Source organism: Phacochoerus africanus, chromosome 11 (assembly GCF_016906955.1).
Source record: "Phacochoerus africanus isolate WHEZ1 chromosome 11, ROS_Pafr_v1, whole genome shotgun sequence".
In the NCBI taxonomy this organism is placed as follows: Eukaryota; Metazoa; Chordata; class Mammalia; order Artiodactyla; family Suidae; genus Phacochoerus; species Phacochoerus africanus.
In genome coordinates, this window is record NC_062554.1 from 71,006,044 (window position 1) to 71,031,352 (window position 25,309).

A 25,309-nucleotide genomic window follows, 5' to 3' on the forward strand; every position below is an offset into this window, starting at 1 on the left:
TAGATTACACAACTTTTACGTGGCGGAGGTAAAGTTAAACCCATACAGCCAAGGTCCAGAACACACATTCTTAAAACAATCCTGTACTGCTTCTCAGAAGAAAGCCATATGAGTGAACCACTGAACAGATTACTTTTGGCCAGTAAGAATCTGAGAAGGCTTTCTGGAAAAGCTGGGATTTGTGTTGGACCTAGAAGAATAGATATCTCTTTAATTTGCAGAAATATGGGGGAGAGCATTTCCAGGGAAGGAAGCAGCACAAAGTCTGGGAGATGGAAAATAATGACTCACAGGGCAAGTGTTCTTACTCAGAATCTTTCTACTGATCTTTATTCAGAGAATGGAGTATTTTTTTTTTTAAAGTCCCTCTTCCCGACCTACTGTGTAAAAGGTTAACTGGTGACTGGCATCCCACCTACCTCATGCCTGAGAACTCAGAACACAAGCTGACTCCGTTTTCCACCCCATCACCCGCTATCACCACCCAACTCATCCCCAGTCCTCTCTCTCCCTCCTGTCCAGTCCTACTACCACTGCCTCAGTTAAGCCCTGTGACCCCACCCACGCCATGAAGTGGTCTCCTACCTCAAGTCTCCATCTTCAGTCTCAAAACCCTCTGATCTGGTCTCCACATCAGTGCCAGAGTACCTCTAAAATGCTATCGGGTTAAAGTGCTTCCCCACCTATGGGGGATAAATCCAAACTCATTATCGGGGCATAAAAACCCACTGTGATCTAGCTCCTACCTAGCCACATCTTCTGCCATTTCCCCATAGGGGGTCTGTGGCCTAGCCACACTGAACTACTTGTTCTCCGAAGGTAAGACGTCCTCTTGCAGACAGCTTTCTACCCTAAAAAATCCTTTCCCACCCACCCCTTCAACCTTTAACCTCTGCAAATTTCTATTTAAGTGATTCAGCCTGCATTCTTCCTCTGGAAGTCTTCAATGACCACTCAGTACAGGTTAGGCATTTTTTTGTTCTGGGTTCCTATGAGCCTCTGCTTCCCACATCAAACTGTAATTGTTTTTACATGCTTCATTACTCACCAGATTGGAAACTCTTTAGAGGCAGGGATTTGCAATTCATTCTTATCTATATTTCCCCGTGCTCACCCCATGTCTGGTAAATGAGTTAATGATTTACTGAATTCTAGAATTCTGGGATCATGGACACCCATCAAACTCAAGCTTCTTTTATCCACCCTCTTCTTTAATGGAAGCCTCAGTACTTTCTCCACTTGCTTGCTTCTTAAATCAAATTATGATAGCTAGATAATTACATATTACTAAAATAACTAATATCTTTGTGTTATTTTTAAAACTGCAAGACAGAGAAGTTAGTTTAAAATGAATAAAAAATGGTAAATACAGATTGAAGAAAGAGATCTATAGATATTATTTAAACCCAAAGTGTGCCTAACACTTGAGAACTGGCAATGGCATCTTTGCAGCAAAGGGAGGGTCATGGTTATAACAATAAATTGTTTGACACTGTTTTTATAACCTGGCAATATAAATTTATACATTGATTTTTTAATATATCTTAGACATTCTAGTTACTTCATCTTTCGTGATTTTCCTATGCCATCTGCTTCTTGTTTGCTTTTCTTTCTCCCGAAATCAAGCCAAATCTACCCACACCCTCAGCTGAGGAGCTGCAGGACTCCCTTTTCCTCTCCGTTTTAATACTCGGGGTTGCTCTTTCTTCTCTACTGCAAACCCCAGAGCTTCCTAGGACTCCTCTATCCTCCATCACACAGGTGCTACTTCTCATCCTGCCCAAAGCTGACTGATGGTGGGTCTTGCTTTGGGGTTGGCAGTGATGATGGTGTTTACTACTTACTATTAACAGTAGTAGTTGTAGTCCTCGTAGTAGCAGTAGCAGTGGCAGTGTTTTTGAACATTTACTATGTTCTAGACGTGCTGTTAAGCAATCTTCATATGGATTATCACTATTAAATCTAATAGCACTCCTATGAAAGGTTAGTAAGTGAAAGAACTCAAACCTAGCCCTGTCCAAGTACAGGATAAAGAAGCAGCTTCTTAGTTGGGCTTATTAAGAGCAAATGTGAGAAGATGTACCTTCCAGTCCCTACCTAATTACAGGCTCTCCAGCTCCTCTTATCTGCTCCCCTCCTATAGCCCTGCTAGAACATTCACTGAGATAACTGTTATTATGGTCACTGCTCTCTTTCCTCTATATTTCTACCTTTTCACTTTGTCAGGCACTCCTAACTCCTATTGACATTTCTGCTAACCCCCCTTTTGCATCTTTGTTTTCTGATCCCAGGTATATCTCTGCCAAATAAAGGCATTACAACAATAGCAACCTTTCATCATTATCATTTTGCAAAAGAAACAGCATTTTCAACACCAAACTGGGCAGTCTCAGGTTAAGGACTATTTCTTCAAATGGAATAGATTACCTTTATGAAAAAAAATATAGGCTAATCTATGGCACAAATGAAACTTTCCACAGAAAAGAAACTCACGGACTTGGAGAACAGACTTGTGGTTGCCAAGGGGAAGGGGGAGAGAGTGGGAGGACAGGGAATCTGGGGTTAATAGAGGCAAACTATTGCCTTTATAATGGATAAGCAATGAGATGCTGCTGTATAGCACTGAGAACTATATCTAGTCACTTGTGATGAGTATAATGAAGGATAATGTGAGAAAAAGGATGTATATATGTATTTGTGACTGGGTCACTTTGCTGTACAGTAGAAAATTGACAGAACACTGTAAACCAACTATAATGGAAAAAAATAAAAATTGTTTTAAAATATATATATATATAAATACAGGCTAGATTCATCTCCCAACACAGTCTCAATGCTAGAGCAATGTGGCCTTCACAACCTCAACACCTGGATTTAAAACTAAACTTGGAACCAACTTACAAGCTCTCCTGTGCCAACCATCCCTGCTCCTCATCCTGCCAGAGTGATGCCTCCACCATTCATGTCTCATTGAGCTCAAGGCTCAGGAGAAATTTAAAGTAGCTTCTCTTCTCAAAAAGATAGACATCCCTGGCTTGGGTTACCTCTCCATGCTTTTACTCCTTTTATTCTTCAGAGAGTTAACTGTTCCTTTTCTGAGCTACTTCTGGACTATATATATATATATATATATATATATACATATACTTCCATTCCTTTTACAGTATTTTGTAGTCATGGTTTGTTTGTCTCCTCCACTGGACTGTGGGCTCCTTGAGGGCAAGGGTACTGTCTACCTCATCTTTGTTTCCACAGTGCCTAGTGTACAGCAGACCTTCAATCTGACTGATGAACAGACTGATCCCTCACAGTAGAGAAACCAGCTAACTAAATAAATGAGAGAAATGAAGTGCTTTGAAGAATAATTTTGTTAATAATTTAAGACGGCAACCATTTTTGCAACATATTTATTAAATTCTTATTTTTAATAAACAATAGGTAAACATTCAATTCCTAGATCTACTCCTTTCCCACATATGCCCCATGGCAAAGACAAAGCTGGAGACCAGAGGATCCTAATGGGGTCATTATTTTTCACTGAGAATAGTAAGCATGGACACTCACCAATCACAATGCCAGCTAGAGATTTGCTGGTCGTTAATGATTAGTCCATGTGGAATTAAAACTATGTCTTATTCACTCTGGGAGACCTCACTACTTGCCGGGCACCATTCCAGGCACTGGGTACACTATGGTGAAGAAAACAAAGGTCATCCCTAATTTCATGGAGTTTATATTCTGGGGAGACAGATGATGGGCAAGGAAATAAATACATACACAAAACTTCAGGCAAACACTATGAAGACAGTAGAGCATGGCAATGGAATAAAGAGTAACTGAGAAGGTAGAGTACAGTCACCTTATAATAGTGGCCAGGGAAGATGTTTATGAGGCAGTTCCAGTGATGAAAAGAGCAGTAATTCCTCCCCACCACAGCCAACTTGCTCAAAGACATTTGTTAATCAAAGAATCATTGTTATATTTCCCTCAGGGAAGGGTTTATGTCAAAGTACACTGACATATAAAGAAGATGTTCTGTAACTGACCATGGCCTAATTAATTTGCCTCTGATGTTCACTTAGGAGCCTGCTAACTAGAAAAACCATTGGCTTGCTCCAGTGAATCTCTGACAGTTGCATAAAAAACTTATTTCTCATCAAAGATTTACCCAAAGTAACAGAGACCACCTGATAATGTGTTTTCTTTCTTTCACCTTAAATGCTCTTCACCCACTGGGATATTATCTGTTGACATCCAACATCTGTTTTTCATTTTCGAACACTAATCCCTGTGGTGTGTCCTTTGGGTGATCAAGCTTACTCTAAAGCTTGCTATAAAATATTCAAGAAGATTGGGACTCTCCTATTTTCTCCATTGACATTTTTACCCCTCCTTTGATTTCAATTTGATTTTATTTTTCCTTTGCTTCCTTTCCTTCTCTTTTACTTTTTTCTTCAAGTAGGCCTTTTCCTCTTGTCCAGGCATACCACACAGCCTTGGTCATGTGCTTTCAAAATTAAATAACTCATAGAACTTGAGGGAAAAATTTTTAAGAAAACAACCTGTGTACTAGCATTATTTTAATAAAAAAATAAAAATTTTTAAATGTCAAATTTATTTTCCTGGGCAAGACATGTTTTTCATATTTAGCATCTATCAAAAGTTTTACTTCAGAGGTCTGTCATAAACTCCTAGGTGTTAGGAACACCTCCCTCATCAATGCCCTTTGAAGTTAGGAGTTCAAACCAAGGATAATAAAAATAATCATGCTTATATTTATATTTGTCCAATAATCTTCATTCCAAGGCATAAGAACAACTTTAAAATAAATTAAACTCTACCAGAACTTTTTCTTACAGATAAATATTATGAAGAATAATCAGCAGCAAGAGAGTGTTCATCTGCCAGATACGCAGTAAGAGCTGTGTATCTGAAATGAAAATGTCTTCGCGAACTACTTCTATTATACTTTCCCTCGCACAGCTTCTAACAGCCCCCCACCCCATCTTCCAATTTGCTTTAAAGTGTCTAATTGTGATATGAAAGGCTTCTCTCAACAAATCATTTCAATGATGATGTGCTGAGATTATTAACCAATGTGTTAAAAGTCTACGACAGAATGATTTCATTGGGAAGTATAATTTGCTTGACATTCTCATCTTTCCAGATGTTATGGAAGTTTCCTTTATTCACCAAGCCAAAGAACTAGGATATATAAATGGCTTTGAAACCAGCAGGTAATTCTGAAATAGTTATAAGAATAAAATCATGGGATAATAGTAAAAGTGCTCTTTCTCTCAATCTTTCCCTACTCTCATAGGTTCATATCTTCTGAGCCTTCGAAAATGCCAGGAGAATCCTTTCCAATGAGCAAAGCACTCAAAAAGTAACTTGTTCTTCAACCTCTGGTGCATTTTTTTTATCTCCTGGAGTGCATAATGAGGCTCTTTCTAAATCTTCAAAATCCCTAGTTTTATGACCAACAAATTAATCAAAAGGCATATACTGTCTAATGAATCTTCCTAGGACATCCCGGTTAGACTTACATTTGCTCTACAATCTAAACACTGGGCAACTCAAGGATTCCATGGAAAGGATGTAGGCTTGAAGCAGAGGTCCATTCACATGTCAGCTCTATGTATCTGGGACCTGGTAATTTTGAACAACTCAGATCTCCTCAAATTTCTTATCTATAAAAGAAGGACTTTGACTCCATCTCTAACTTCCTTTCCTGCTCTAAAACTGTAATTTATTCTTTTCTTGAAAGTCACCACTGGAGACTTGGAGAACAGACTTGTGGTTGCCAAGGGGGAGTGGGAGGGGTGGGATGAACTGGGAATCTGGATTAATAGAGGCAATCCATTGCCTTTGGAATGGATAAGCAATGAGATGCTGCTGTATAGCACTGGGAACTATATCTAGTCGCTTATGATGGAGCATGATGGAGGATAATGTGAGAAAAAGAATGTATATATGTATGTGTGACTGGGTCACTTTGCTGTACAGTAGAAAACTGACAGAACACTGTAAACCAACTATAATGGAAAAAATAAAAATCATTTAAAATTTTTAAAAAAAGAAAGTTACCACTGGAAAGCAAGAGTAAAATGACAGAATCAATTAGCCTCCCTGGATGCTCTCTAGTCTCATTTTCACTTGATACCAGCTCACCAGTCCTCCTCACACAAATCAAGACAATGGGGGAACACATCTTGAAGGTGTCAAAAGACAAGCTGAGGAACATTAAAATCTTTAAGAATTTATTTGAGCAAAAATTGATTAAAATTGGGCAGTTCCAAACTGGAGGTGTTTAGGAGTGTTCTGCCAACAGGAACCAGGGGAAAGACGTATAGAGAAAGTGTAGAAGCAAATAAAGGAAATTATTTGATTGGCTACAGCCTGTTTGTGACTGGCTGTCCTTAGCATTTTGATTTTGTAACCCTGAGATATTTACAGGCTTACATTTTGGTTTGCTTTCATAGATCACCAAGGCATTAGAACCACCTCAGTCTAAAGGCTTCCTGGTTTAATTAATTTAACACAGGGAAAGCATTTTTTTCACCAAAAGAAGGGAAGTCAGAGTACACAGCTTCTACTAACTCCATTAAAACAGGTTCATGAACTAAAGGGAACATCAAGTTAAGAATTTCTGCCTTTCAGATCATTAGAGAGTGCTTCCAGCTGGAGAAAGATTTCAGTTGCATTTCTCCTTCAGTAGAGGAACAGTTCTAGAAGCAGTTTAATAGGTTAGAGGATTAATTCAGGTGGCCAGAGCAAGGAGTTTCCTGGTGTGCATGGTGAAGCCTGTCCATGAAACACTTCCCAACAGCCCACCCCATGAGTAGGTGCTGCCTCTGGGTCTGTTTGAGCACTGCTACATTCTGGTTTCCTCCTTCATGTGGAAAACCTATGTTTCTGATTATTTCCCCAATATGGCATGAACTAACAGTGTGTAACATATTGCACAAGAGCTCTGTGTTAAGCAGCCACGCAAGCTGCAGCCCTCCAGATATAGCATGGCAACCCCAAGAAAGGGTCTGACTCTCTGGCTCCCTCCAAGCCCGTGCTCCAACAGCCTCTCAGCAGAGCAGGGCCAAGGGCAGCTCGCATGATGTTTTCCCACCTGTCCACCCCATGCTGGCCTTTCTAAGCTGCTTTCTTCTCTTTGTAATGTCTTCAAGCTTTGTTCACATAGCAAATTTCATTCCATTAGCATGCTGAAGCCTCCTCCAAGATTATTAATCAAGATGTGAAATAGGCGCGATAACTACGCAGGCGTAGCGGGAGTGTTCCTTACCGAAGAGCCGACGGGATGGCGGAAGTAGAGCAGAAGAAGAAGCGGACCTTCCGCAAGTTCACCTACCGCGGCGTGGACCTCGACCAGCTGCTGGACATGTCTTACGAGCAGCTGATGCAGCTGTACAGCGCACGGCAGCGGCGGCGGCTGAACCGAGGTCTGAGGAGGAAGCAGCACTCGCTGCTCAAGCGCCTGCGCAAGGCCAAGAAGGAGGCGCCACCCATGGAGAAGCCAGAGGTAGTGAAGACGCACCTGCGAGACATGATCATCCTGCCCGAGATGGTGGGCAGCATGGTAGGCGTCTACAATGGCAAGACCTTCAACCAGGTGGAGATCAAGCCTGAGATGACTGGACACTACCTAGGCGAATTCTCCATCACGTACAAGCCTGTGAAGCATGGCCGGCCTGGTATCGGGGCCACGCACTCCTCCCGCTTCATCCCCCTCAAGTAGTAGCCTGCTGGCCAATAAAGGCAGCCTTCTCTAGTAAAACAAACAAACAAAAAACAAAACAAAACAAAACAAAACAAAAAGATGTGAAATAACCTAAAACCTAACCCGCATTCCCTCAACTACAAATGCTGAAAACCAGGCTCATTAAACATATCTGTCAACGATGGATTACAACGGCCTTAGGCTGCAAATTGACTGGAAGGCGGGGGGAGAGGTGCAAAGCATTTGGTTGCACAATATATTCAAGAGAAGAGACTCTTTTAAGGTGTGGCCTGTTAAGTCTATTGAGAGATAACTATAGGTTATATAGTTTTATGGATTCTTTTTTCTAGCTGTTAATGGCAGCTAGAGAGATGGAGAAGCAGATGTAGAGATGGGAAACAAAAATTCATGTACCATGTGTGAAAAGCTAAGAATCGTGAATGGGAGTAAAGCAACATGCCACACTAGAAGCAAACCTAGTGAATTCCTGCTTGAATTCAAACATTATTTACTTGTGTCAAGAAGAAGGGGGAAAAAATGTTAAACTCTGTTAAAGTGCTTAAAGTCACATTTTGCTAAGGTTCTGATCTATCATCCTGTCATTAGCATCCTCACCACCATCCCCATCATGATATACTTTGTATTTACATTGGGCTTTTCAAGTTCAAAGCACCAAGCAGACACATCAGGCAATTAATCACCTTGAGGGATCTGTGTTGGTGGAATGCTTTCCAGCCAGTGCACTCCTTAGCACATCACTGGAGGATCCACTCGACAGGAGAGTTCCTGGCCTACAGTTTGATGTCCTATGTTGGCATTTTTGTCAGATTTCAAACATACACTTTCACCTATAAAACTGACAGCCTTATTTTCTGAATCAAAGGAAAAGTGATTTTACTGATCTCTCAGCATTAAGAATCACTCTCTCCACTTAGGTGTTTCTGGGTAGTAGCCACATTTTAGACACATCTAAAAGAAAGGGGGAAAATAAAATGGAGGAAGTAAAATTAAATAAATACATTAATTATTTTACAATGAGAAAATGAACAATAGAAAAAAATAATTAAATCTGAGGAATCATATAATGGGAAACAAATGTGAGCATGAAAGTGATTTGAAATAACCAAAGGGTTCCCAGACATCTTCCAAGGATACGTTTTAATACATAAACATTTAACAGCATGAAAGCTAAGCCAAAATTGCCCAATTTTAAAACTTCACCTTGATATTAATACAGAAAAGGAGGGCTTCCCATATTTGAGCTGCTTACTAACACTTCTTTATTGACAATGGACAGTGAAAACAGGCACATCGGTTTCACATTTCTGTCCTGGTAGGTTTCATATTCTGCTTCCAATTTCCATGCCCTCACACTGTTCTATTTGAATTTCCAATGCAGCAGAGGAAATGGCTTCTAAAATATTAAAATCCTGTTTTCATTGACTTTCTTTACGCTTTGTGACCACATTTCTATTCAGATCAGGTTGCACAGCTTTTAACTTTCCCAAGTCTAAATTTAAAGTCAGAGCAACATCATGGTACCCCTTAAATGGATAGCTGTTTTAACAGGGGAGAAGCAGTCTAGAAACTTTAGAGAAGCCACACTGCTGGGTTGACCCTTTTTCTTTTTTAATTTGACTCTTTTCAGATTTTTTGAAAGTGTTTCAGCCTTAAATTATACTTTATATAGGGGCTCATTTGGAGCAAGAAATCAACCTGGGAAAGGTCTTTAGGAAACAAACCTGACTGGGTTGACTTTGCTTGAAAAATAGTCTCAGCCACATCCTCAAACCTCACTCCAGAACTCTTCTCCTTACCCCAAGTCGTGGTTTTCCTGGATCCTAATCTCACATAGAAATTCTTTTCATTGTGTCTAAGAGTAGGCCATTATTACTTCCTCCCAGAAGACCAAGAGATACAGTCTCATAAAATGAAATGAACCATTCTCTTTGAAGGAATCAGTTTCTAAAGGCCCAGCTCAATGCCCAATAAAAATTCTCTGAGAAATTGAACTTGGGGCCTCTGGAATCTGCACCAGGGAACTTGTCTTCCCTTCCCTAAGTAGCAAGCCTCACTGTAATATATAGTTCAAATAATTAATACCTATACAGTATTTTATAGTTCATAAAGCCTTTTCATATCTTCATAAGAGCTCTGTGACAGAAGGGGGCAGGATATTTATTTTATTTACATTTTATAAATGAGGAAAGTTGTGGTCAGAGAGACTGCATGAATTGTATGAGATCATAAAGATAATTAGCAGAGAAGCCAGGGCTCCAGCTCAGGCCTCCCCATTCCCAATCCTATTTTTCTGCCCCTATAAGTATAGGTAGGTTCTAGAATTCTCTTTCCTGAAAGCAGTGTCCTCCTTGGAAGTTTGTTTGTTTGTTTGTTTTTCCTGGTGCCTCCTCTTTATCCCAAGCTCAAGAGTGTCAAAAAAAGTTTGGAGGAATTCATTCAGACCAGAGTCACTCATCTCATGTACAGAAAAGGTCCATCTAAACTTCATGGCCAACTCACTTCACTTTGATCTAACCTTAGTTAAAAAATGGTTTCAATTCACAAAAATAAACAAACAAAAGAAACTTGTATAGGCCGGGCACTGTACTAAGCTCTGAGGAAACAACAATAAATATGGCCAACACCTAGTCATCCACTGAGATGCTTACAGTCTAAATTTGATATACAAGTAGAGCCCAATATAACAGCATCATTGCTTCTCTCTCAGCCGCAGCACTTACCCCACTCTTAGTGTAATTGTCTACTTGTCAGTCTTCCCATCAGACCATGGACTCATAAGAACAGGGGCTATGCTTTTATTTTGACATTCACAGAGCTAAGGCTAGTGCATGGTTCATAGTGAGCAACCAATAAATGACCGTGGAATGAAGAGATAAAATACAAGAAGAGCAGAAATTATCTGGAAATTCTACCCTGAGTTCTGTTCCAGTTAATCTGGAAATTGTCATATTATTTCCTAAAAGTAATCATTTTAAATGCTTTTTACCCACTTCAATATGACCATGGCTCCTAGTCATGTCCAAATTTCACATTAATTCTGAGGTTTTTGAAAAAGTAAAGTTTTTTTGTTTTGTTTTGTTTCAAAAACATGATTGAAATAATATAGGTAGCTAATGGGTTATTGGGAATTTGAAACAGATTTGCCACAAAAATATCTTAGATATGGTGGTTGGGCATCCAACCAAGCCACAAAGAACTACAAGTCACAATGTAGCTAAACTCAGGTTCTTACAACACTATGGAGAATGAGGGCAATCCTCTAGAGAACTCAGAGCTCCAACTTTGCCCCTAACTCAACTTCATACTTCAAAGTGAGCTTGGGCCTGTCTTCATTTAGGTTCTCCCAGAAGTAGGCCCCGAGAAAAGGATTGCTATGCAGGGGGTATTTTTGGTAGGAGCAGGGAACACAGGTAAAGAAGTGGAAAGTGATCCAGGGAAGAGAAGCAGTCAACATAAGGTGTGCTCTTAACCCTGCTACCATGGAGAGCAACTACCTGGCGTTTAATCCTACAGGGAAATTCTAGAAATGGAGTAGAATGCACGGTTCCAAATAATCCACCCATGGGGCAAGGGAACAGGGGTATTTATATATCAACTCCTGAGAGTCATTATTGGGAGGGTTACATGTTGATTCCCTAATCCTTTATCCTTTGTTCCAGAAAAAAACAAGTCCTCAGGCACAGATATACAGTAACTGCCAGTAAGAAATCACCAGGCAATACTGAGGGTCTAAAGAAAATGCTGAGCATTGAGGAGTAAGAGAAAGGAAATAGTATCCTTACAGTAGAGTTATAACACTGCAAACAAAGAGAAGTGAATACACTCTCCCCCGCTCCCCCCAAAAAAGCCCAAAAATCTCTTGAAACTAAACTGAGAAACCTGAAGATCTATCTCCAGGCTGAGTCTACTAGTCTGAGTCCAGTCCTCTCCTGGCCCACACTGCTCTCCATGAGATTGATGTAAGGGGTCTGGCCTTTATAATTAGGAACACAAGGCTACAGTAAGAGTAAACTTCGGTTTAAAATAACAGTTAAATGGTCAAAGAAAGGCAAGTTCTTCCTTTTTTCTTTTGTAAAAGTAGTTCCATTTCTGTGCTTTCCCAGTGGCAGTTGACACCCTCCAGAAAGCTGAGACGCCGGCTCATTAAAGGGTCCAGGCATTAGGGGATCACTTACCTACCATCCTTTTGCAACAACGGTAAAATCAATCTCTGCTGTTCAAATTGAGATCTCCTATTACATTAGAGTGCCTTGTTCAAAGCAACAGTGGGGGAAATGCCAATGTTTGTAGAGCAGAGGAAATCCTATAGCTGGGCATATTGTAATTGGGAAAGCACGAAGGGGAGGCAGATCCCTACCGTGGTAACTCAAGCCCCCCACAGTGCCTCAGAGGAAGAGAGCCTGGTCTGGTTTTTGCCTGCCATCTGCCCTGCCTGGGCCCTCAGCTGTTGTTACTTCTCTCTGTTTCACCAACAGAGGCCAGGACAACTTGTCATATCGATAAACACGCTAACAACTCAAAAGGCTTTTTTTTCCCCCTAAACTACTAACTTCACTACGAATTGAACTAAAGAACTATTGAGCAAAGAAGAGTTTTTCAGACTTGGAAAAAAAAACACTTCCCGGGGGAAATCTCCATTGGAGAGTCACGTGGGCTGGGAAGTGCTGGGAAAATGCGATCCTGATCAAAGGAATCTCCTTTCCCCAGCGGAAACCTAGGGCTGTGTTCTTAACCAGAGCAGGAAACCTACAATAGGAATAATAATCAGGTACTGAAATTCATATGATATGGGTGGCACTGCAGGAATTTCACATTAAATGAAGCTGCAAATGCTTGTTCCATAACAGAAGTATCTTGGAACAATTTTTGAACTATCTCAGACTCATTTTTTCCATAAAGAATTACTTAATCCATATAAATGAAAAAGCAAGTTTTTTCTGTTATAAAGCAAGACAAGCAGTTTCCCCTCACACACACGACACCTGCTTTTTGTAGATATTTTGGTATTTATTCTTTCTATAAATGACTTTTATATTCTCACGCTATGTGGATTTTTACTGATCCTATACCATTGTTTTTTTTAATTGCATTAAAATACCTATCGTAAAAGTCTTCAATTTTATGTACACATTTGAAAGATTACTTTTAATAAGTTTGCCAAGTTGTGTAACCATCACAATCTTCCAGTTTTAGGACATTTTCATCACCTCAGTGAGATCTCTCATACTCATTTACAATTACTTGCCATTCTTACCCCCAGGCTCTGGCAACCTAATCTACTTTTTCCCCTCCACAGACTTGTCTTTTCTGAATATTTCATGTAGAATCAGAACATGTAGTCTTTTGCATCTGACTTTTTCCACTTAGCATGTTTTAAAGGTCCATCCATGTTGCAGCCTATATTAGTACTTCATTCCTTTTTATTCCACCTATCAACCCAACATTCAGACATGAGTACTACTGACATTTTAAAGCCTTTACTTTCAGTCTTCATTTTATACATATGCATTTTTATACAGTTATTCTCACACTGTATAGGCAGGGTTTTATCTTGCTTTTTAAATGAATATTTTACATACAATTTAAAACTTCTCATAAGCACATTTTAATGGTTATATAATATTTTACCGCATGTGATACGCCCTCTTTATTTAACCATTTCCCCATTATTGAACATTTAGGTTTATTTATTCACTAAATATGTACTGAGACTATATAATAATGAGCCCAAACAGGCATAATCACTGTCCCCACAGAACTTAACAGTCTAACATCACTATTATAAATAATGTGATTAAAACCCTCAAACACATTCTCATTTTATTTTAATTCCTTATGACTGAAACTTAAAAGTAGAATGATTATATCAAAGAACATGAATCTTTTTAAGATTAAGAAATATTGACAAGTTGCTCCCCAGAAAGGTCATACAAATTTGCACTCCTACTGGCAGTGTGTAACAGTAGCCATCTCACCATGTCTTTGTCAATGCTGCATTTTCAATAAAGCTTGCAACTACTTCAAAATCTTTTTGGAAATGGACAGGAATATTTCCATATTAATAAAAATTCAACTCTCCTATCTTCCATTTTCAAACTTCTATTTATTCACAACTACAAAGTCATGTTTATACCCTAAAGCTGATAATGCAGCTAAAGAAAATTTTGATGACTAACAAATCTTGTACAATAGATATTTTCCCAAATGCCTGTACATGTAGCAATTTATTTTCTTAATAAACATCTTTTCCCTTTGGAGATACCATTTACATTTGATACCTCTAGCATGCTAAATAATTTAATATAATTTTCCAAATGTGCTAGTAGTTAGGATTGGAATATCTGAGGTTCGTCTTTTCTAAGATTGAAATTTGGAGGCAAGCTCTAGACAATTATCCAAGTAACTGGGGGAGCATTATTCTGAATGATTTCATAAGCTATAATAATAATTCAGATATGAATATTTACAAAGAAGCTAAAGGCAATTTTTGTCTTCATTTATACTATGGTTTCTCTAGCATTCTCAATGAGCTTTCCTTTGATACTTCAGAATTGTCTGCAGCTTCATTTCAAAGCCCCAAGAGACTTCTGTAATTCTTTGTCAAAACAACAACCAACACACAGGCAGGGGGGCAAGGAGAGAAATTAGTGGGAACTTTTGAAGTATAATTTAAATCCAATGAAATTTAAAGGCAGAAGAAACAAACACATGACTTACTCTATGTCAACTTTTTTTTTTGCCTTTTTTTAGGGCACCACTCACGGCATATGGAAGTTCCCAGGCTAGGGGTCAAATCAGAGCTACAGCCTCCAGCCTACACCACAGCCACACCAACGCCGTATCCTTAATCCACTGAGTGAAGCTATGGATTAAACCCGCATCCTCATGGATACTAGTCAGGTTCTAAACCCACTGAGCCACAATGGGAACTCCCTCTATGACAACATTTTAAAAAACAGAATAGTATACTTCGTTGAATGATTATAAAATCACTGATTCAAGCTGAAAGATACCTCACAAATCTCTAGCCCAATCCTCCCTCATTTTATAACTACAACACATGAAAATGAGATGAAATGACCCATCTGTGGTCCCATAGCAATACATGGAAGAAACAAAACTTCAACTAAGGACTTTTGTTTCAAGACCAGATTTAGTTCACCACGTAAAATTCTGCCTTCTCATCAAGGTCTTAAAATTATATTCTACTTGTAAAAGCAATGGTAAATAACAGTGGTTTATTTAGAGTAGTAGGTAGCTACTATTTACATAAATATCTTCAATGTGCCAGGCTATTTGTATATACTTTCTCACTTAATCCTCACAGCCTTCCTATGATAAGTGGCAAAAGAGGAAAATGAACTAAGTGATTGGCTCAAATTCACACACAGAAGAAGACCAAATTATTAGAAAGCAGAATTTCAGAGTTCCTGCTGTGATGCAGCAGGTTAAGGATACAGCATTGTCTCTGCAGTGGCCCAGGTCGCTCCAGAGTGGCAGGTTCGATCCCTGGCCCTGTGCAATGGGTTAAAGATGCAGGCTTGCCATAGCTGAAGCTCAGATTCAATCCCTGTTCCAGGAACTTCCATATACTGCAGATACAGAAGAAAAAAAAAACTGGGAATTATGTCTGGTCACTTATGATGGAGCATGATAATGTGAGAAAAAAGACTGTTTACATGTATGTATAACTGGGTCACCATGCTGTACAGTAGAAAATTGACAGAACACTATAAACCAGCTATAATGGAAAAAAATAAAAATCATAAAAAAGGACATGTTGGTCATAGTTGCCCTTTACAAAGATTCTCTAGCAATTCAAATACACATTGAAGCTCAAGAAGCAATGTTAAAACTCCAACTCTATTTTCTTAACAGTTTCACAATACTACCTCAAACCACTGGAAAAGTCAAGGAGACTGTTAAAAATAATTATGTAGACATTACATACTTGACAAGAATTAAAGAATTAAAGACAAGAATTAAAGAATGCTTTAAGAACTTTTGAAGATCAGCATTCAAATCCAAAAGGACAACTGCAAATGACCAATATCTATCTAAAAACTGCAGAGTAGAAATGTTCAGCACATCAAATGGTATATTGCTATTAATTCCAACAAAATTTTAATCTATAAAATAAAAGATAACCTTTTTTTTTTTTGGCTGCAATGGTAAAAGCACCAAGTCCTAACCACCAGACCACCAGGGAATTCCTAAGATACAAAATTTTAATCTAGAAAAGGACAGAAATTCTAAAATTATTATCAATGGAATCTCACAAATATGTGAAAACCAGGAAAACCTGGTGAGTTTGTGGGAAAAGCCTCAGTTCTCAATTTTCTTAAATTCCTTCCTTCACATGGGAGGAAGGAGGGGAGTAACTCCCATTTGGAAAAGAGTAGAAAAACTGTAAAGTTTCTTTAACCGTAAAGAAAAATTATCACAGATGTAATATGCTGAGATGGTGTTCTCATTAGGCAATAGTTACTAAAAGAATATTTAAAAACTAACAGCAAGTTGAATACAAAACTCCCAATCATTGCTCATAGGAACACATTTAAGTTTAGTTGTCTTGCCATAATTCCTCCAAAAAAAAAACACTTGATATTTTTCAACTATAAACAATTTATGGAACCTGTAAAGTACAGCGTAAATGATAAGCAAAAATTTGCCAGAACTTACAGTGAAAAAGCTCTACGACAGGGGAAAAGAGACCCTAAACAGTACAATTAGTGTTACAAAGTTACATTAAGACATGAATAATTTCAGTGGCAGGTCATAGGATTCACATGCATATTTTATCAAACTGTAAGAAGTAATTTTTCAATCTGACCCTGATCCTTCTGTGTACTTTGAAGTCTACAAATCAGCAGTATAGCCTATAAGTTTAAAGAAATTTAGAAAGAATTGTGAAGTTAAAAGGTACTTTTGATGTTTGTTCTTTTTCTTCCATCACAAGGGCATTCGATACAACCACCGAAGAGTGGAAAATGTTAATGCCCAAGAAATTTCCATAGCAGGCATATTCATTTAACCCTTTATGACCACTGCCTGTCATAGGCCAAAGGCTAACATGATACCTCAGCATCCTATTGAGTTCCTAAACCCGGTAAATGCCCCCCTCCCTTTTAATAACTCTCTCCTTGCTATCACTGAGCCTCATTCCCACCTATTCCCACAATCCATCCCTAACTTCTCTTCCTGCCTTGTCATCCCTCATTTCACACCGTGTTTCAGGCCAAGCCTTCTGAAGCGCAGCTCAGATCACAGTACTCCCTGTTCAAAAACCTTCTGCGGTTACCCTCTATCTGCAAGAGGAAATTCATATTCACAATCTGGCTCTCAGGGCCTTGTATAATTCAGCCCCAGTTGCCTTGCGCATTAATTTCCTGTACCTCCTCCACACCAACCTTAATCTGCACTCCTTGCTGTTTTCTACTCACAACTTTTCCCTACTTTGACTTTGCTTACAGCAAGCTGCACTATCTGAGTTTGAATCCTCGATTCATCCCTTACTAGCTATACAGTTTGGGGCAAGTCATTTAACTTCTGTGCCTCAATTTCCTCACATGTAAAATGGCAATAATATCCAAACTATAGAGATGACATGTGGAACCCTTGAGTTAATAAAGCATATGCCAAGCATTTAGAACAGTACCTGGCACAAATTAAATATTAAAATAAGGTTAGCTATTGTTATTGCTACCATTATTATTTTCTTCCTAAAATATCAAATGTTTACAACATCACTCTCCCCTCTCAGAAGTGAATGCTCTTTTCCCCCCATCTCTAAAGTCCAGTTCCAAAGAGATCGTCTCCGTGAACTCATCTCAACCTCTCTTAAGGAAGGCTTGGCATTTAGTAGGCAATGAAATTTATTCATTGAAAGAATGAGATTTAGTATTGACCATGCTGCACTGTAAATGCCTGATCACAGGTTTGTGATCTCTGAGTATATTTAAATACTTCAAACCTTCGAGGGCAACTACAGCCATAACCCAGCACTGGCTCAATGCCTAGTCCCTGGTGTCCTTAACAAATATTTACTATAATTGAATAATAATTAAAAGTTGAACTACTCTAGCATAATATTTGCACATGTTCAATTTCATATTAATCATGGTATATTATTTACATATTAATAAATGTATTATAATATTAATATATTGTATTACTCAGTATAATATCTGATTTATCTTTATATCCCCAGCTACTGGTGTTTATACAAATATACCAGGTGCTTAATTTTTTTAAAAAAGGAAGAAAGGAAGGAGAGAGAAAAGAGAAAGAAGGGAGGGAGGAAGGGAAGAAAGGGAAGAAGGGAATCTGATGCTAATGTACTGCATGAAGAATTTCCTTTTTGCTAATTCCTAATGCCAGAATGCTTCTATCCAAACAGTAGAAAATTCACTATGCCATAAAAATTAACTTTGTTATGCAAGCTTTCTCTAGATTCTAAAAGCATATGCCAGCCACATGGCCAAGGATTTTTTTTTAATTTGTTTTGTTTTGTTTTGTTTTACAAATCTCTATCCCTATTTAATGTCTCTTGTAAAAAGAGAATAGGAAGCAGGGTGGGGGTGGGTCTCTACCAAGCAGCTGAACTGTCAGAGAGTTTTTTCTGTTCCTTTTTCCTATGACCAATCCTCATGGTTTGTGTCAGTCCCAGCATGACACATTTCACATGGCATGTGAAATCCAAGCATTCCGCTCTCCCCTTCCTCTGGAATGCTTCTGGTGTCAGCTAAACGACATTGCTGCAGAATCTCCAGAGCTCAGAAAAGGCTGTGCTGACCAGTGAGGAGAAGGGTAGAGGAAGGAAGACTCCACAGCTCTACTCTTCCTAGAATCCTGTCTCCCCAGTGTGGATGACTCTCTGATATTGTTCTCCCTTCTGGTCACTATCACCAAGTCAGAAGGCAGAGGCTGAAAATATAGCCAAGAACTTTTTTTTTCATTTTTATATGATTTTTATTTTTTCCATTATAGTTGGTTTACAGTGTTCTGTTAATTTTCTACTCTACAGCAAAGTGACCCAGTCACACACATATATATATACATTCTTTTTCTCACATTGTCCTCCATCATGTTCCATCACAAGTGACTGGATATAGTGCCCTGTGCTATACAGCAGGATCTCATTGCTTATCCACTCCAAAGGCAATAGTTTGCATCTTCTAACCCCAAACTCCCAGTCCATCCCACAACATCCATCTCCCCCTTGGCAACCACAAGTCTGTTCTCCAAGTCCGTGAGTTTCTTTTCTGTGGAAAGTTTAATTTGTGCCATATATTAGATTCCAGATATGTGACATCATATGGTATTTGTCTTTCTTTTTCTGACTTACTTCACTTAGTATGGGCAGAGTTCTCAGATCAAAGCCTCCTCAGGAACTCCAAAAACAGTTGGTCCTGTCTGACATAGCCAACAGAATGTTCAAGGAAGGCAATAAGGAAATGTGTTACTTGTTCCTGCATTAGTACCTGACTTCTAGGCATTGTAAGGAAAACTGACATAAAATTTCAAGAAAATGTCTATAATGAAAATTGCTAGATGGAGAGTACCACGGTGGAAACATACATAGTATATGGAGCCAAGCTGACCTGAACAAAAACCCAGCTCCACCTCTTACACTCTATTTGGTCTCTTGCATTTTACCTACTCTGTAAGCCTCAGCCAGTCACAATGATTTATTAAAGTGAAGCTTATAGTATACCTAGCACATAGTAAACACTCAACAAATGACAGCTACCAATGAGAAGATCAGTGTAAAACAATGATTCTTTCTTTTTCTGTCTTTTGTCTTTTTAGGGCTGCACCGGTGGTATATGGGGTCGAATGGGAGCTGTAGCTGCCAACCTACACCACAGCCACAGCAATACAGGATCTGAGCCCCATCTTTGACCTACACCACAGCTCACAGCAATGCAAGATCCTTAACCCACTGAGCAAAGCCAGGGATTGAACCTGCACCCTCATGGATACTAGTCAGGTTCATTAGCCACTGAGCCACGATGGGAACTCCTAAAGCAATGATTCTTAAAAGCTGTCGATGAGCCATGAAATTATGTTCATGCCAATGACAATTTGCTATTATTGTTACTGTTGTTTACTTTGCCCAATCTTTAAATAGAATATTCTTATGCTGATCAAGCATTTAATTAAGTGAACTAATTTAATATTAAAAGTTTCTAAACAACAGAATGTAGTGCATAAATTCAAATAAAATCTGAATGGGTACTTCCAAAGACTATGTGTATGGATATTACTTGATGGAAAAACTAATTTTTAATAAAGTCATCTCTAAACTGTTTACTAATTTCCCATTGTTCTCTATTATAAATGGCGAAAAAAAGTAAGAGAAATAATATGTCAGCCTAAAAGTTTTGTCTAAGGCCATTAAAACGATGATCATTGAAATCAAACAACTAAACATTAACTGATGATCCTAGTTGCCTCTTAATAGTTCACATTTCCCATGTAGCATCCATCTGAGCATCTTTTATCTGCTATTGGATACCCATTTTCCTTCCTGAACCATAGAATTTCCCATAATCTCCAGTTTTACACCCACTGCTTCTATTGTGGTACTGCCCTCCTTCGCTGCCTAATAAGGCTGAACAATACTTTTACTCCTTACACCTCACAGCTTAATACATAATTAATTTTGAGGATGGAGGAGTTCCCGTCGTGGCGCAGTGGTTAACAAATCCGACTAGGAACCATGAGGTTGCGGGTTCGGTCCCTGCCCTTGCTCAGTGGGTTAACGATCCGGCGTTGCCGTGAGCTGTGGTGTAGGTTGCAGACACGGCTCGGATCCTGCGTTGCTGTGGCTCTGGCGTAGGCTGGCAGCTACAGCTCCGATTCGACCCCTAGCCTGGGAACCTCCATGTGCCGCAGGAGCGGCCCAAAGAAATGGCAAAAAAGACAAAAAAAAATTAATTTTGAGGATGGAGAATACATAGCATGCATTATTTCCCTACCTTAATAGCCTTATAGTATTGCACATTCTGTTTACTTAAAAAGAGGACTACTCATACTATGTATAACATCAAAAAATGTTGTATAATAGCCCATACTGAATTCATAAGCTTTCCTTCTACAGCCAGGATCATCATAAAATGTACCTGTGAAGTGTTAATGGGAGAACATTTCCTATGTCTGGTCAATGGCATTCCAAATCTCTCTCAAGCTTTTGCAAAAAGTAATTTTCTGCATTAAAACCCACAAGAATCAATGTTACTCCTTAAGAAATAATTCTTTGTTCATCAGTGAGTGATGCTGCCAAAATGACAAATTAAGAGCTGTGGATTTTTCAGCCTTCACATTTTAGGGAATGCATCGAATAGACAGTTTAACTTATAGAGTAATCCCAAGTTCCCAGAAGTTAAGAAAAGAATAGTGCAGATTTGATCACTTTCATATACTTGCCAAAAGAGAGGAAAAGAACCTTGCTCATCATAAAAGTAAATTCTTCATTTTAAAGGGAGATGATAATGCTAATCACCATTATTTAAAAAAAAGACTCGAAACTATTTTTTAAAAAAAAGTTCCTTGAAGACCATTCAGAAAAAGGAACACAATGTAATGGAAAGAGTTTTTCAATTATGTTTTAATTTAAAAATTGCATCCTAGGCCCTATATGTTGGCCTGCACAGGATTCCCTTATATTTCCACTAAGACAAAAACAACTCAGCTGCTGCTGCTGCTATAATTGGCACTTCAGTCTTTCTCCTCAGTTAGCACAACTTCCCATGAAAGATATTGAATCTACTTGAAGTTGTCAAAAATCCTTTAGAAAATAGGAGTTTTGGTGGAAGTAACCTGCCAATAATATTGAGCGAGCTAAATAAGGAAAAATGGCTAAGCAAGACTGGCCCACATCCAAGCTCTGAATGTACTGTCGATGTGGCAGGGCGTCCGTTCAAAAGATCATCTCCTCAGTAGCAGAAAAGCAAAGTTCAAAGTGAATGTTTCAAGGAAGCTAATTTTATGTTTGCGTTTAATCTCTGTATTAAAGAAACATCAGACAAGTGGTATTTAGAGAAAACTCTAAGGCTAAATCCAAATCTGGAACTCAAATTATGTTTGCCTTTTGGAGAATAGCCATTTGGGAGAATAAACAATAAATACAGAAATATTTTTTTTTAATATTTTAAAAATATACTTTTACTCCCAGAAGAAAATGAGAGTATTCTGTTTCCTGGTACACTGTACCTACCATATTCATTAGTCATTGAGATGATTCTATTTGATACATCTTTCTTTAAGGGCTGTCTGACTCTTTCCCTTCTAGAATTCCAAATATGCCAGGCTGCCACATCATCTTCTCATCAAAGTATAAAATATTCCTGGACAGGTAAAATAGTCTCTGTCACATGCCTTTTACTTTGGATATTTATATTTTCTATGTAATTTTAATGCATCTGTAAATCAAAAGAATCTACTGGAAGCAAAAAGCAGACCTGGGGTTTGCTGATATTTCGTGGTGCCAGGACTGGGAGCTGTTATTACATGTCTAAGAATTTCACATCTCTCAGATGGCTTCTGTGCCATCTGAAACTTAGTAAACTGCCAATGGCCACCATTGAGCCAGATTTTTATGTAGAAAAATTTAATACTAAGAGAATGACTTTGTTGAAACAGCCCTTCAAATGGAAATAGTGGAAATTACACTAGAAAAATTTCTTAGACAAAGTTTTCTAATACATACGATTAACTGAAAAACTGAACCCACCCAGTATCCCACCTTCTAATCTCTAGGCTCATCCAGTTTGACCAGGTTTAGCCAACTTCAAACGCCTGATAGCTGGTCCTATGACCCTGCCCAAGGTATAAGTCAAGGGTTGGCCCTACTGGATAGAGCTCTGTAGGAAGCCATTACAATAGCTGCATAAAATATATGTACATATAGATTGAAAAAGAAAAAAAGATTTTGTTTCATAGTTTTTGTCAAGTCTTTAGGAAAAGGGTAAAAGTAAACATAATTTTTATTCAGCTAGAGAGGAAAGGGAAACATTCACCCTAAAATCAAAGAAAGAAAAACAGAGGGTAAAACTGCAATGAGGTATCACCTCATGCCAGTTAGAATGGCCATCATCAAACTGCCTACAAACAATACATGCTGGAGAGGGTGTGGAAAAAGGGAACCCTCCTGCACTGTTGGTGAGAATGTAAATTGGTGTATCCACTATGGAGAACAGTATGGAGGTTCCCTAAAAAACTAAATATAGAACTACCATATGACCCAGAAATCCTACTCCTGGACATTTATCCAGAGAAAATCATAATTCAAAAAGACACATGCACCTTAATGTTCACTGCAGTACTATTTACAGCCAAGACATGGAAGCAACCTAAAGGTCCATCACCAGAAGAATGGATAAAGAAGATGTGGTACATACATACAATGGAATATTACACAGCTCATTAAAAAGAACAAAATAATGCCATCTGCAGCAACATGGATGGACTTAGAAATTATCATACTAAGTGAAGCATGTCAGAGAAAGACAAATATCACGAGATCACTAATATGTGGAATCTAATCATATTACTAATCATACGACTCTCATATGAGTGTCTCATATGACAAATATGAGATCACTAATACATAGAATCTAATTAAAAATTATACAAAAGAACTTATTTACAAAACAAAAACAGATTCAAGGATTTCAAAACAAAACATGGTTGCCAAATGGGAAATGCTGGAGGGAGGGATAAATTAGAACATTGGTAATAACATATGCACACTACTATATATAAAAATAGATAAGTAGCAAGGTCCTACTGCATAGCACTGGGAAATCTACTCAACAGTGTGTAATAACCCACATGGGAAAAGAATCTGAGAAGGAATGACTATGTGTATACATATAACTGATTCACTATGCTATACATCTGAAATTAACACAACATTGTAAGCTAACTATACTCCAATAACTTTTTTAATTTTTAATTAAATTTGTGTGTGTGTGTGTGTGTCTTTTTGCCATTATTTGGGCCGCTCCCGCGGCATATGGAGGTTCCCAGGCCAGGGGTCAAATCGGAGCTGTAGCGTCTGGCCTACGCCAGAGCCACAGCAGCACGGGATCTGAGCTGCGTCTGTGACCTACACCACAGCTCACGGCAATGCCAGATCCTTAACCCACTGAGCAAGGCCAGGATCGAACCCACATCCTCATGGTTTCTAGTTGGATTCGTTAACCACTGCACCACGACGGGAACTCCATTTTTTTTTTTTAATTTTTAAAAAAGAAAAACAGAGGGTAGACCTTAACTCTTAACATCTTATCCTTTCCACAAAGAATTGACACACCTTACAGATAAGAGTAAATAAAAGCACAGAGAAAATTTTAAGTGCGGTGCTAAATTTTGACCTTCTTGAAAGAATATAAGTTGGCCCACTGTGGCTGAGCTCCAGGCCTCTTCCGAACTAAACCCAAAGAGGAGTAGGACAGTGGTGTACTTCTCAATATCAGAGAATAGGAAGCATACAAGTATTCAGTGGAAGCAGGTATTTTCCTACCACTAATTTTTAAGAAAATTTATGTAACACCTCTGTGGGTATCCAAATTTATGTGATAGGCAAGGTCTTTGATGACATTCTCAAGGCAAATGTGATAACAGATTTCACAGGTGTATAAATTGGAGTTCTCCAGAAAAACAAATCTAACAGAAGATATAGTTCAAGGATTGGCTCATGGGAATATGGAAGCTGGCAAGTCTGAAATCTGTAGGGCAGGCCAGCAGGCTGGAAACTCAAGGCAGAATTTTCTGATATAGCCTTGGGGTAGATTTCTTTCTTTTCCAGGAAACTTCAGTTTTTGTTCACAAGGCTTTCAACTGATTGGATGAGCCCACGCATTTATCCAGGGTCATCTCCCTTACATACAGTCAACTGTTGTAAATGTTAATCACATCCACAAAATACCTTCACAATAACATCTAGACGAGTGTTTGACCAAACAACCTGGCACCATAGCCCAGCCAAGCTGACACATAAAATTAACCATCACAACAGGCCTATTTTTAATAGCATCTCTCATAAATTTAAGGGCACATCAGCAGAAGGCCGGTACACAAGAGACCAAAGTAATCTGAGCCTTCACCATAAAGGATCACGTAAATAAATTATAATATATTCTTATAATGAAATAGTATGCAACCAGCAAATAGTGTGATTTCAAATAATAGTTTTTCCTTTTCTTCTTTATTTTATGGCCACACCCACTGCAAGCATATGGAAGTTCCCTGGCCAGGGACTGAATCCAAACCAGAGCCACACCTGTGGCAACACCATATCCTTTAACCTACTGTGCTGGATCAGGGATCAGACCCAACACTCCACAGCTGACCCAAGCATCTGCAGTGGGATTCTTAACCCGCTGCACCACAGCAGGAACTACAATTTCAAATAATATTTAATAACATAAGAAAAATTTCTGATTTAGTAATAAATAAAAGACACAGAATTTTTAAATATATATACAGTATGATCCCTACCCTGTAAAGTTATTAATGGCCAGTTAAGAATGGAAGGAACATCTCCAA

The 25,309-nt window shown here is 38.6% G+C and overlaps 2 protein-coding genes across 5 annotated transcripts in view; one reads left to right on the forward strand and one right to left on the reverse strand.

Annotated features, from left to right (window-relative positions):
* Positions 1–25,309, reverse strand: part of MTERF1 (mitochondrial transcription termination factor 1) — a 567,546-nt gene that overhangs the window by 391,005 nt on the left and 151,232 nt on the right. The window lies entirely within an intron of this gene.
* Positions 7,266–7,783, forward strand: LOC125110521 (40S ribosomal protein S15-like). Its single transcript, XM_047751807.1, has one exon. It carries the CDS (start codon positions 7,313–7,315, stop codon positions 7,748–7,750), a length of 438 nt encoding a protein of 145 aa, XP_047607763.1. The 5' UTR covers positions 7,266–7,312; the 3' UTR covers positions 7,751–7,783.

Coding starts and splice junctions, on each gene's coding strand:
- LOC125110521 (XM_047751807.1), top strand. CDS start 7,313: ATGGCGGAAGTAGAGCAGAAGAAGAAGCGGACCTTCCGCAAGTTCACC.